Genomic DNA, 14,145 nt, shown 5'->3' with positions numbered 1-14,145 from the left:
CCTTTTAAAGATTGAAAAGTAAGATATACCTTGATTTATATTACAGTAGAATGTCATGCAAGTTTAAGAAAGATTTTCCTAAGTGACAATACTGTGCTCTGAAAAAAATGAACATTAAGAAGAGGACATTCTGAAGTATAAAGCAAGTCAAATTCTGGCATACAGCAGTAAAGAATTCACCAGACATTATCTTGTTGTACAATTTGCCCCCAGTGCTACATTTCCGGTTCAATGGAAGCTCTGCTTTTAGAGCAACTACAGAACATGTTCTTTAATCTCTAAGTAAATCATAATACTTTATTTGCATGCATTTACTGCTTATATACAAGGAGGGCTCTTCAGCATTAGTCAATAAATAAGATATACTAATAGTCAGAGCTGCAAGCAATAAAAATTAAATCCCACTATAAAAACATGCCAAGGGTTTCTACAGTAGTGCTAACTACAAGCACCTATAATACTAAGTTTGGCTTCTAAAATGTAGCCCAGTTTTCATGATGCATAAACAAAGCTGAAAGATACCAGCTAAAATTTCAGACGCTATTATATGTAAAATTGCAGAAGTTTTCTGGAAGTGACTCAGGCAGTACGAAAAGCAGATTTAGGAACAGAAGCAGGTACCAAAGTGACCTTACTGTTGAGTATTTTCCCAAAGTGGTGTTGGTTTTTGTTCTGAAACAACCTCTAAACCAGATACATTTCTAAATTTACAATTGCTCTAAAAAGTACTTTTGACTGGGTTTAAGTGGTTCGTATAAACACAACAATGATATTAAAAACAATCACACAAATAGCAAGATAAATTATGACAAAGGACATAGAGACTATTACCAAGCTTTGCTTGACACTGCAACAATTTTTATAAGAATCCAACTGTAGATGCTGTGTTTTCAAGAGAAGTTTATGAAATCATTGTTCTGAGATTGTTTAATATTGCGAGTGAAAACTGATCAAGTCTGGCAAGGTACTGGAAAATAATGCCTTTGGTATAAACCCTTAAAAGTTTATTAGTGTCAATGCCCTTTCAGAGATGCAAACAAGTGTGGAATTTGGCCTTTCCTATTTATGAATCTACATTTTTTTATTGTTGCTTACCTGTTCCATTATCCATTCCATTACAGTTATTCCCTTCCCTTATCAGTTGTTCTACTCTCACAGAAATAGAAATTAGGCAATTAACTGTCCTAATCCTTCTCTTGTATGGAATTACTACGCACTTCAGAACTTTAAATTTACACTGTAATTTCCACAATCTCCATTAGTTCCATCTCTCTCTGATTGAATTACATTATATTTTTTAATAATTAAAACTGTCTTGTATACAGTTTTCTATGTAGTGACAGAAATGGGACAGGACAACCATCTCTAGCAGTGTTGGATCTCCAGTTTATTTTCCAGGTCTCCAGTGTCATTCTACAGTACTTGCCATGCAAAAAGGAAAGACAAAAAGACAAAGCCAATCTGCAGGAGGAAAAACTCAAGTGCCTGTGAAAAAAAGTAATTTTGTTATTTGGAGGCAGCTCAGACAAGCCAAAAGATTCTAATCATTACTTCAAAATTTTGTGAAATTGACTTGTAACAACCTCTGTTGCAGTAAAAACTGAACTAAAATGGAATTAAAAAAAATATTGATTCAATTCTTTGACTACTCTTCTTAGGCTGACAAGAAACGAGGAAGCTGACCATTACAAAAATAGTTTTTTCCACAAGTAGTTATGTGGAAAAGCCACAATATTGATATATTTTCAGCATTTGAACACCATACCTGGAACAGGACTATATATGAAATCTAAACTAGAAATAACCTTCACTCATATAAACAAGTATCAAGGTATCCCTAAAGACTGATCTACATATTCTAGTTTAATTCTCTCCAAAATTTTAGAACTTTAAACAAAAAGGATGTGGAAACTCAAAGAGAATATCTCCTATTGCTTTTGAAAACTTTCCAGTTAAAGTCAGGAATATCTCCTCTAGGCTACACAGAGGATCACAGTTCTAGAAACATAATATGGGAGAAGAGAACATATCCTTAGTTCATAACAAATATCTAAATCTTGGCAACCAAACTCCTACCCACTTCTTACAGACTAACAGCAGATTGATGTGCTTATGCTTTAGACCATTCTAAGTACCAGCTTGAGAATTTGTTATTCAAAAATCTATTAAATACTCTTATTTACTTTGACATCCTCTTCCCTAAACAAGGGTGCAATCAGGCACGCTCTGTTACATTTTAGTACATACCGGAGTGCAGAAATAAAGCTGATTCTACACCAAAACTATGGATGCTCTGAATTTACACAATTATCCTATTTATATTAGCCATAAAGACAGTAAGAGCCAACTTTCCTTGGCCAGAAAAGAGTCAGCTGAGGAGAACTGGAAAATCCCACGAATGAGACCTAGCCCTTTTGTGTTCCTTTCTAATAGTGACTGGGGCATCAAATATTCCCATTCCAGAAAAACCCATAAATAAAGCTGTTCTTTTTTGTTTTTTTAAATGGTTACCAATTTTTCAGAAGGATGGATGGATAAAATGACAATTTCATCTTCAGGATATACATCATCAGTATGTTTACTGATAGAGCAAGTATTTTTATGAGCAAGTATAATTCAAGTAATCATATAGACAACACATTGCTTAAGGAGGCAATAATGCTAATGCCAGTTTTGAAAATGTTGATTACATGCATTATTCTTTGTTGGAAGCAATGCCTGAGAGGAGGTTAACATCAAGAAATCATACAATATCAACAGAATTATTCTGATGTTAATGTTATGACAGCTGAGTTCACTGTCATGCTGGCAATAGCCTCATTGTATTCTGAATGTAGTGCCACAACAGTGTTTAATACGTTGACCTCAGCCTCTACAGCTTCTTTTCAATCAATTAAAGCATTCTGCAAAAGAAGCCAAGTAGATTTCCTAAAGAAAATGCAAGGAGTTCATATATTCAGTTTCAAGGGGAGATATAAGACTTAGCCCTTACAGACCTCATGCATTAACAGCTGTGATAAATAGAGATCCCACGCTTGCAACATAATAAAGCTGCAAAGATTCCTAAACTATGCTTTAAGATGAAACAAAAGAAATTACAAAGGCAGTATGGAGAACAGTAAAAATTATGTTGTGAGGTCATGCAGAGAGAATAGCAATACTTTCTCCTCTATATCTGCCTAGAAAATCAGAGTGCTTCTTTTCACTCCTCTTTCCAGAAGAAAACACAAAGAAACGTGGAACTCTCTATCATTTAAGACAACAATCATACAACTGATGTGTGAGCTTTGCTGTCAAGGGCAGAGCAGCTGTAGTCCACAGTGCCAGAATAATCTGTAACATCAGTGTCTGGCAGGCCAACAAAGAGCAACAAACAGGAGGCTTGCCAAAGGCCAGTTCTCAGGTAGGACATGCCTTAGATTTCTCAACAGAGAGAAAAAACAAAACAAAATTAATCTTCTGACTCCCAGGAACAAGGAGAAAGATGGCATGTAAGACTGATTTTGAAGTCTAAATCATCTTTCCTGTTCATATGTTCCATGTGTGTTAAGACACTACGTTAAACTCTCTCAAGTATACAGGGTGATGAACTTTTGCATTTATGCTAAAATATAATTCCCACACATATTTCTTTCTAAAATTGACATATCACATATGAGCGTCATTTTGCATGAGGCAGGAGCTCAGGACTATGGTTTGTAGGGCTCCCCAAATTTTTTCACTTACCTGACATTTATCACAGTATGTTCAATATAACTAGTTCTGCTGTAGGCTACACATAGTGGGAAAGGGGAAGGGGGAGGGAGAGGAGGGGAGGGAAAATTGTAAATGTTTAAGAAAATATGACTCAGGTTTTGGGGTATGCATTCTGAGGTGCAATTTGAAACCAATAGGTCATTCAAAATTTTTGAAGTAAACCAACAAAAATCTATAAAACAAGGACAAAATGGGAAATTGTAACACATGCTCAAGCTTTTCTTGAGGGTTTGAGGAGGGGGGTGGGGTTGTTCATTGCTGTTTTTTACAGTGTTTGTTAAAACAACAACTTCTGAGCCATAACTTCTAAAAGGTACCCCTTCTACAAGGGGTAAACCTGTTCCAGGCTTCAGCATTTTAAAATACTGGCTTCACTGTACCAAAAAAAAAAAAAAAAAAATCTTTGTACTTTCTTATTCACTTTATTTCAATATGAATACATGAATTTCTCGGAATATATATTCTCAGACACAAATTTTGAAAATGTATTTAACAAGCACATATTATTGATGACAGCTTGAATTAGGCTTCCAAGAACTGCAGGAGTACCCACACAAGATTCCTAGCAGCAAAGGAAAAAGGCAAACTAATGGAGAGTGCTCTCTTATGCTAACACACTTACAGTCCGTAACGATATGTGCATTTTGCATTTTTAAAATGTCTGTTTATTTTGGTATATCTTTATCTATGCAAGCTTATAGCTAGAGGGGTTTTTATTTTTACTTTTTTAATGTTCACCTTTTGCTGTAGTGTCTTCTCCAAGTTTTCAATCTTCCTTTCAGCTATTTTAAGATTCCTTAGCTCCTCTGACTCTCTAAAAGAGCTCTTTGGGGACAGAGACCTTGAACGTTTCACAGGTGGTTCCTGGAGAATAAAACAAGGACATGGTTGAACTAGTTGGAACACCGGATTATGAAAGACATGCAGAATTAAAGAAGAAGTAATTTTGAATACTAATAATGAATTATAAAAAAAAAAAATCTGCATGGAATACCAGAGAAATAACAAGCAGAATTACCACAGCGCTACCACTAAAGGTTTCTCTGTGACTCGTTAATGAGAATATTCATTTACATTTACATTGTTTCTTTCAGAATAATGATGTCCCATTAGGGAAGACTAAAGGGTTATAGACTCAGAAATGCAAGAAACCTCATTACAAAGGAGGGGATAGAGGCTGGTCTAATTGCTCTATAAGGGTCCAAGGTTACACTTGATAGGACAACCAGAAACAAGAGGGAAAGGATTTTTTTCCCTTTGAAATAGTTTAACACACTGTGAAGTTGAAGGAACAATATGCTTGAGGAATATAAATACAACAGACAGTAGATCTTATACCATAATGACCATATGGTCATTAACTATAATGTGACTAACTAGAGACAAGAATATGTGTTTATATTATGTACAGCTTCATATAGCAATCTGGAGAAAGAATATGCGAAAGTAACACTTAAACTGGGCAGCTTTCTTCTTCATTCTATGTCATATGTCCTTATGGCAAAGAAAGAAAGACCTCATCAAATTAGACTTTCTGATTTTCTGAATAACTTTGGTTGAGGACAGAGAAATACTAATACAAACTTAATACTGATAAGGTAAAATAGTATTATATAATTACATAAAGTCAAACAAAAACTTAAGATTAATGTGATTATTGTTGTTGCATGCTGCCATTTTCATTGTAAAATAACTGATTTACAACAAAGGAATTCAGAATAAAGTCTTCTTTAGTACTATATATTTCAACACTTTTACTATTCCATTAAATTAATTAAATCTTAAAGAGAACCTTAAATAGCAACTGGCATTTTTTTTCTTAGATCATTACCTTCCAGTATTAAATGTTTACAAGACACTATATACCACACTTGCACTTTAAATTGTAGGGGTTTCAAAAAGGAGGAAAAAAATTCATGAAATATCAGAAAATAGTAATATCATATATTTAAAAACTTGAATATTGCCAAGGTGTTTTTGTCATTTGGTGTTAAATTTTTTTTGCTTCTGAAATGTGCCTGAATGAGATGAAAAAAACCCCAAACCCCACAAACCAAAACTAATGTCTGAAAAGAATTTTAGTACATTTAAAATCTGAATGTCAAATGGGCATATTTTTTTATATTCCTCTCAGTTCCTTTATATTACAGAAGAAACTAGAAGAAAGATTTAATGAACATTTAAAACAATATTTCCAAATTTATTATTTTATGTCAGTATAACATTGTACTGGCTAAGAGCAAATCTCTTTGAAATAGTAAGATTACCAATTTAGATTTTTTTTCTAATGATTCTGGTAGAGATATCCAAAAGTTTACTTCAGTTAATAGATGCTGATATTAATAAGTAAAGATTTTAACATTGCACAAAACCAAATTGATCCCTTTCAGGTGTCTGAAGCAGAACATCCCAAGGCCAACATATCAAAAAACCTACTAATCTTCAAAGTCCCCAATTTCTTGAATAAAAACAAAATCTTAAATAAAAATTCTACCTTTGATGTTTCCTAATTATTTCATACCCATAGTAATTTTCCCTAAAAATCGATAATGCATTATGTTTCAAGAAATGTTTCCTAGTTAAACTTTGTTTTTGTAAACAGAAGACTAGGAAAATACATGAGTTCTCTGAAATCAGGAAATCAGTCAAAGCTCTGTATTTGTTGCCAAAGAGAAGGACAACAAAAGAAAAGAAGTGGACCAACCAGCACCAGACTGCTAAGAATAACTAGGTAGAGAGACTCTATGAAGGAATGGACAAAAGAGAAAAAAAATATAGAATAATAAAAAATTCATAGTCTTGCTGTTTTAATCAAAGGTCATCAGATACAGTGAGTACACAACAATTTTTCTTTAAATATGTATATACACAGAATTTATATACAAACTACCTGGGATTGTACTGTGAATCTTTTTCACTGTGCCAAAGTATGGAAAAAAATAAGAGAAAAATTCTAACTATTCATGGAAATGAAAATAATTCCCTGTGAGAACAGGTGCAATTGGTGATGTGCATTAAGAAAGATTCTATTGTTTTAATATGTTTTTACCTGTTCAGTGATGAGACTAGAGGTCTGTGGAGAGGAGGAGTTGGGTCTGGGCTTTACAGCTGCACACAGGTAGTTTGAAGGCAATCTTTGCTAAGAAGGCAAACAGTTTAATTTTCCTACCAAAACAGAAGAGGCTGTGTAGTAAAACACACTGTAATTTGATTGCCTGGGGCTGTTGCAAAACTCAGTTTGGAAGATGGCATCTGTAATACCCTTCACACAACCGCAAACTTTGCTGCTGCTTCTGCCAGGTTTGAGCATTTAATCTGTAATTTAGTCCTCAAGTTCTACAGTAGATTTAGACATACCTGTATTAAATATATACACAAATTGTAATGTTTTAAACATTTCCTAAATGTTTAGGAGTAAGAAAAAGTCCAGTTTTATGAGAAAATAATGTTAATTCAAGTCCGTAAAGGGTAACAACAGAAGATTTTTCATCAAATGATCCTAAAACATGTTTACAAAAGACTAAGCCAAAGAGCAGAATACTAGAAATAAACAGGCTTTGTAATATTGATAGGAAACTTTGTGACAGAAGATTTAATGTAAAGAAATAGGTGGTAAGCGGATCTGACACACATTAGCTGTTAGTGGGGGTATGGGAAGCAGAAAGAGAAAAGATGCCTCTTTCTAAACAACCTTCTGTTACCCATTTGCACCATGAAAGACACCATGGGATGAAGCGGGAAACAGTCACGTTCTGGAAATAGTCACGTTCTTGAATTCAACAGGTTTTGCGTTGGATGGAGTCCCAAAACAAGTCCAAAAAAAAAAGCAGACAAGGGAAGCCAGAACTCTTACTGAAATTTCTCGGAGACCTTTTCTGCACGCACAGATCACATCAATGTCTGCAAGGATATAGCACTGAAGACAGTGGGCAGAAAACTCAATGTGTTTTATCAGTTGAAGAAACAGAAACATTGTTGAAGCTGAACCAGAGGCTGACAAGATACAGGTGGGGTTTTTTTGGAGACAAAAAATGGCAAATTCTTGAATCACTAATATTTCAACAGGAACTTCAGCAGTAGTTGCAAGTTAACTCATGCCTTTTAAAATCTTAGCATTATAGACTTAGAAGAATGCTATAGAATGTATATCAGTAAAAGACAATTATAACTCTATGCATCATACAATGGGAAAGCTTGGCTACAAAAAATCAAGGGCTATGCTACTGAATCAGACAGCAGACATACGGATGGCAGTTTAATTAGGTAACAGAAATCATACACAGCTCACAAAGTTAGAAAGTTTAAGCTCCAAAAACTGATCCAGGAAGATCAAGCAACTGACTCTTAAGTCATCATACAAATCGGCACTCAGCTGTACCACTTTCCTCAGAGACTGGACTATGAGAATTACAGTTACTTCTAAGTACACACTTAATGGTATCAAGAAAAATGACACTGCGCATGCACATTTAACAAAGGATTTAACCACTGCATCGCCTGTCTCACAGAATAAGTTCTTTCTATTACTCTGTATGACTGTAGGCAAGGGATTTGAATTTCTGCAATTCACAAAAACCAACACTAGCCTACAGATATATATGTATCTCATTGCATTCTGCAGAACCAAACATAGGTGGAAGCATACAGTCACGTGGTTACGTGTGCCTCTATCACACTAGTGGCAAGTTTCTGTTTTGTCCCAGGCCCTTCTTTTTAACATCTTTCCAATTATTTCTCCTTTCAAAATCTTTGGCTTTTTAGAGTATAAAGTAATCAAAGTACTGTCATTCTAATCAGAAATGATTCCATGCTTATTTGTTCCTTGTATCCCAGGAATGCACATAAGGGGGGGATGAAGGGTTAACGCGACAGAGTCTTTGTGAAGCTGTAAAACAAGAACTGCACATCCAACATATTCTTCCTGTCAAATCATGTGCTAATAACTTCTGTCATGAATACTTTTGCCATAAAAGACTGAACAACAAGGTAGTGGGAAGATATTTCATTGCAAGGGAAAATCAGTAAAGACAGCAGTACTACCTTTTCTATTTTATATGTATATTGTGTGATCCTAAAGCCGGCATGTTTCTACAATTTTCCTTACTGTCTTGCCTAAATACAAAGGATATGTAGCCTGTCAATTTAGTTCCCAAAAGTTTTAATAAAGACTGCATGCACACGTGAAAAAGTGCACATATCAAACAACCCTGAGTATTGAAAGAGCATGACTAGGATCTACATATCAAAACAGGAAAAGATTTTCTACAATAGGATTTAAAAGTTTGTATTTAGTTTTACTCAAGGGAGTGTAATTGTTTTATTCCTGACACAGTGATCAGTTCAAACAGAGCACTCTCATTTACGTTACTCTGAGGAAACAAGAAATGACATTGTGGTGGGTTAACCTTGGCAAAGGGTTGAACACCAACCCAACTGCTTGTTCACTCTCCTTCCTCACCAGGACAGGGGGAGAGAATAGGCTGAAAAAGCTCATGGGATGAGACAAACAAATAGAGATTGCTTACCATTCATCATTATGGGCACTCAACTTGAGGAAAATTAATTTAAGTTATTGCCACTTAAAAGAGATTTGGGTGGTAAGAAATAAAGAAAATATTAAAACAACACCTTTCCCACACCTAGCTTCCCAGGCTCAATTTCACTCCTTCACTCCTGACTCCGCTACCTCCTGCTGAGCAGCGCAGGGGGATGGGGAATGGGGAGTTACAGTCCGTCCACAACAGCTTGTCTCTGCCACTCTTTCCTCCTCACACTTTTACCCTGCTCCAGCATGGGGGCCCTCCCCAGGCTGGAGTCCTTCGGGATAAACCTGCTCCAGAGTGGGTCCTCAGTGGGCCACAGCTCCTGTCAGAAGAACCTATTCCAGCCTGGAGTCCTCTCCACACACTGTGGTTTCCATTTCCACCTGCTCTGGTGTGGGCTCCTGCACAAGCTGTAGCATGGACATCTGCTCCATGGTGGTCCTCTTCATGGACTGCAGGGAAATACCTGCTCTGGCACTTGGAGCACCTTCTCCCTCTCCTCCTTCTCTGACCTTGATGTTTGCAGGGCTGTTCCTCACCTTCTATTCTTCACTCTACACTGCCTGTGCAGCACTTTGTCCTTTCTTTAACACGTTTTCACAGAGGTGCCACCACATGCTCCTAAACGAATGTTCTAAAATATGTCCTTTCCCAAAAATAGTGTACAGTGCAGGATACTGAGAAAGAACAAGCCAATACTGTTTCCAAGGAAATGTTATGAGATACCAAATGTGGGAAAACCAGATTTCTAAGGAAGCAGAACATGATGGTCTATGCTTGTAAACTATTTATAACACAGAGAAGCATGTTCCAATTTGCCTCCTTGCTACAGAAATCTCTTCCAAGTTTCCCATATTCTATACAATCACAATAAAAATAATAAAAAAAAACCTACAAGAAGAAGAGGCTGAACACAGTGAAAAACATCATGACTTCAGCTAATTTAATAAATCAATTTAAGCTACAGAATTATTTATGGGTCTATTTCAATGGCTATAGTTTATAGCTCTGTTACCTGGTGCCTAAATTTAACAGCAAGTCATCATGAACAATGCAGTCCAGCACTACACAGAGTAATAAAAAGTTGGAAGTATAAACTTCAAAAGGACATTATTGTCATTCTTCATATAAAAAATACTACATCATACTTTGAAAATCAAGAATTTGAGAAAAAAATATTTTTCATTTATAAAATCATAATCATAACCATTTATATTGCTCTCATAAAGATGGTCGTTCTCATAAACATCACAAAATACCTGATAAATATTCATTTCAACAAACCTACAAAGAATTTATCCTTCAAATATTTCATTTAATTAAGAATCCCTTATTCGGTATTTAATAAGGTAAAATCTTCTACTCCCAACAGCTATTTTAACAAGTCTTTGGCAGATAATGCAAGAACCATTCAAACAAGCTTCCAGAATTATAAGCAGCATCAACAGATATTAAAATTATTATCTGGACCCTTGAGCAAAAATGTTTGGCTTTACCAGCCTGACTTAGACACAAATACACAAGACAATAAAATTATCCTACCTCATGCTTTCTTCCAGTCCTTATATTGTTGCTTTCCAGAGTATCCGTAGTGTACAAATTATGCTCTGCTACGTTAAGACTTGCTTTTTTCAATTTTTCCTGTAAAAGTACGATTTCAGACTTTTGCATTGTAATAAGACAGTCTAGCTCACTTAAAGAAGGCTGTTGAATTACCTAGAAAATGATAGTACAGGTATATTACATTAGTAACAAAAAATAAGAAGCATAACTAACCATTTAGATAAAACTGCCTAGAGAAACACAATATTACTGATATTACAGGAACATGTGAGACCCGTAAATAATTCTGGTTTTGTAAATGACTCAGGAAACCATAATCCAAACCACACCCCAAAGTGTTAACTAAACATTTTCATATCACTACCACCATATTTTCCAAATCTAAATTTACAATCTTAACAATGGTGGTTTTATACAGATTTTTCTTCTGCAGTAATTTATTCTACTAGCGTATTTTGTATCTCACACACTGTCAAAATTTCTTGACAAAATATTCTACCTCCTAGACCTGTTTCTGGTGAAATTTCAAGTTGGTAAGTATCCCTGGCCTATCAAACATGGGGGAAAAAAACAAACTTAACTGCATACCCTGACAATAGCGATATTCTTAATTAAAAGCTGCCTCAGAGAAGTACCTCTTTAATGTAAATCTACAACATGTATCCACTATGTCCATAAACTCAGCACAAATGTTGCGGTCAAACTGAAGACTTACAGAAAAAATAATTCAAGATCACAGTGTTACTCAAAGCAGATATGTCATTTTATGAAGCCATTGAATTCCAAGACCCTTCCCAGCTATCAATCTGTTCACAGGAATTCCTTGGCACAACACAACACTGCCACACACCTCTCACCTGGGTTGGCTCTGATACAAAACCTGTTCAGACCAAAACACATTTTCATTGGTGCCAGCTACCTTTAAGTCATATCCCCAATGCCCAATAGCAGACTCATGGGTGCACACATGACCAAGAGTGGTCAAGTTACCATGGCTTGATAAATTACTCCTTGTCAGATGAGTTTTCATTAACTGCCTGTGATCACACCCCACTGCGTTACAACCACAAGGCAAAACATTGTTAGTTTAGCATAAGCAAAACAATATGTCTGTCATGGCAGTCCATGGCAATCACAAAGTGAAATGCTTTAGCTGAAACCTCCTCCACAGTGCTTTAAGGCTGGGGACAGACAGTCACCTTTGCAACAGCTGTGCCAGACAAAGATAATATAATTCCCAGATGGTCAACACATCCAGGTGGCTGGAGGTTAGCACCCCAGCACTGTTGCTGAAAGAAGGGATGGTGCAAACTCCCTCCTTAATCAATTGCATAAATAAAATGGCAGGTTAGTTTAAATACGTCAATGCGAGTGGCTTGAGCTGACCCAGCTGACCTTGTATTGCACTGATTAGGGCAAACTCATGAAACCCCTATTGCCAGCAGTGCTCTGACAGCAATGACAAGCAGCTAGGAAACAGTTAAGTCTTCAATCAACAAAGCTTGATCCAGAAGACAACTTTCTCAATACTGACTAAAAGTTTTATTTTACACATACTTTCCCTAATTAGCAAAGTTCTGACAACCTGACTTGCTTGCAGCTGGGCACATTCTTAAGACAAATACTGATTTCAATAGAGAAGAAAGAATTTGGTACAGTTCACTTGTTCCTACTACCTTAATTACTGGTATGCCCCAAGTAAAGCAAATCAGGTATACTGACAAAAATCATAAAAGGCAGTGTAAAAAACGTTAAGCAAACAAAAAAAATCTCCAAATTCATGCCAGTCAAGAAATTAGATGGTCCAAAGTTGATTAAAATCAAGCAAACACCCTAGTAAGCTTAGTATTTAACAGAAACAGATTAATGGGCATAGCCATTTTATTTCTTTCTATGCAGAATATGAAGCTTTTCATAAAGTATACTTTAAACTCACACTTTCTACAAATAAATCCCAAATTAGAAATATCAAGCATTTATTTCAGAAAAAGTGCAACTCCTCATACAGCAAACAAGCACAGGAAAGTTGTCAGAGAGTAAAAGTTGCCCTTGCTTTTGCTGACTGTTCTTTAAATAATTTCTGTTGCTCATTTTGCATAATTTAGGCCATATGTAGTTGCAAACAGATGTCATTTCCACCTATGATCAGCAAAAGGCCAGTTTATAACTAAAAGAAAACTCTACACAGAGGGAAAAAAAAATAGAAAAATGAGTAGACAAGCCATGCATTGAAAAGAACATTTAAAAGAAAATTGGGCTTTTTGTTCATTTAACCAAAACCTGAGCACTATATAAGAAGGAAAAACAAAATCCAACAAAACCTAGAAGATAGAAATAGTACTAGTAGGTAAGGAGAATGTAGCTATATTTAAGTTATATAATTAATTTTTTTACTTCAACTTTATTCTTTCTTATTAAGAGAAATACACCTACCAACTTGTTCCATTTTATTGATTTCTCAACTGTATGTAAAAAGACTTCTATGTGTAACATAAGTTGTACAATTACATTAGTAACTAAAAAAAGAATCAACAGCTTTATTATAATAATTTTAATTCTTACTAGTTACTTTAAAAAGTCTACAACTGTTAAATATTGCTGACTTTTAGACCATGAGAATTACACAAATTTAGCTAACAATTAACTTCTTACTGTATCACTACTTTCTAATTTCTTCTTTCAAATATGAAATGCAAAGTGTTTTGAAATTTAAATGCATTTAAGAGTTACAGAATATAGTAAATCCTTGCTCCTCTACTTATTTCAACTGAAAACACTGTAAAGACACAGTTTCTAATAAAACTCTTACAACAGTCTTTTTGCACATGCATACACACATATATTTCTTGGAAAACTAAAGAGAACAAAACCAGTCTTAGATCTTAACTATACTTCAAAAATGCCTATGTTTTTACTCTCAAAATATTCAGCAGATCACTGTTGCCAATACAGACCTTGCTATATAATTTGTGTCTGTGATATCCTCAAAACCTCTCAATTTTTTAATGTATGCATGTGAAATTTCTTCAGTATCAGGAATTTTAAGAACCCAGATGTGACTTGAAGAGATCCATTTAAAAACTGAGGTTTTGCTTAGTAATGGACTCCAGTTTAAGAGGAGCTAGGCATAATTTTCTGCTAAATTCAACATATCTTTCGCTATTTGAGAAATATTCTTCTACATTTCCTAGGTTAGAAGACTTTATTTACTCAAATATCAAGAGAATTTTTAAACATAACTTTTTAAGACATGAAAAGAGATCTTCCAAAGACAGAAAGCTGG

The 14,145-nt window shown here is 35.2% G+C and overlaps 1 protein-coding gene across 3 annotated transcripts in view; it reads right to left on the bottom strand.

Annotated features, from left to right (window-relative positions):
- CNTLN (centlein) overlaps window positions 1–14,145 on the bottom strand; it is a 203,604-nt gene that overhangs the window by 98,269 nt on the left and 91,190 nt on the right. For 2 of the 3 annotated variants that reach the window (XM_054810898.1, XM_054810900.1), the window contains exons 9-11: window positions 10,842–10,940; window positions 6,806–6,895; window positions 4,495–4,620 (exon numbers count right to left, since the gene is read on the bottom strand). In XM_054810898.1, the coding sequence (XP_054666873.1) occupies window positions 4,495–4,620; window positions 6,806–6,895; window positions 10,842–10,940 (315 nt within the window). Of the gene's footprint in view, window positions 1–4,494; window positions 4,621–6,805; window positions 6,896–10,841; window positions 11,016–14,145 lie in introns of all 3 variants that reach the window. The other variant, XM_054810899.1, reaches the window with a different exon arrangement.

The sequence above is a fragment of the Grus americana genome, chromosome Z, assembly GCF_028858705.1.
Source record: "Grus americana isolate bGruAme1 chromosome Z, bGruAme1.mat, whole genome shotgun sequence".
Lineage (NCBI taxonomy): Eukaryota > Metazoa > Chordata > Aves > Gruiformes > Gruidae > Grus > Grus americana.
Note: the sequence above shows the minus strand (reverse complement) of the source record. Positions and strands in the feature narration are given on the sequence as shown.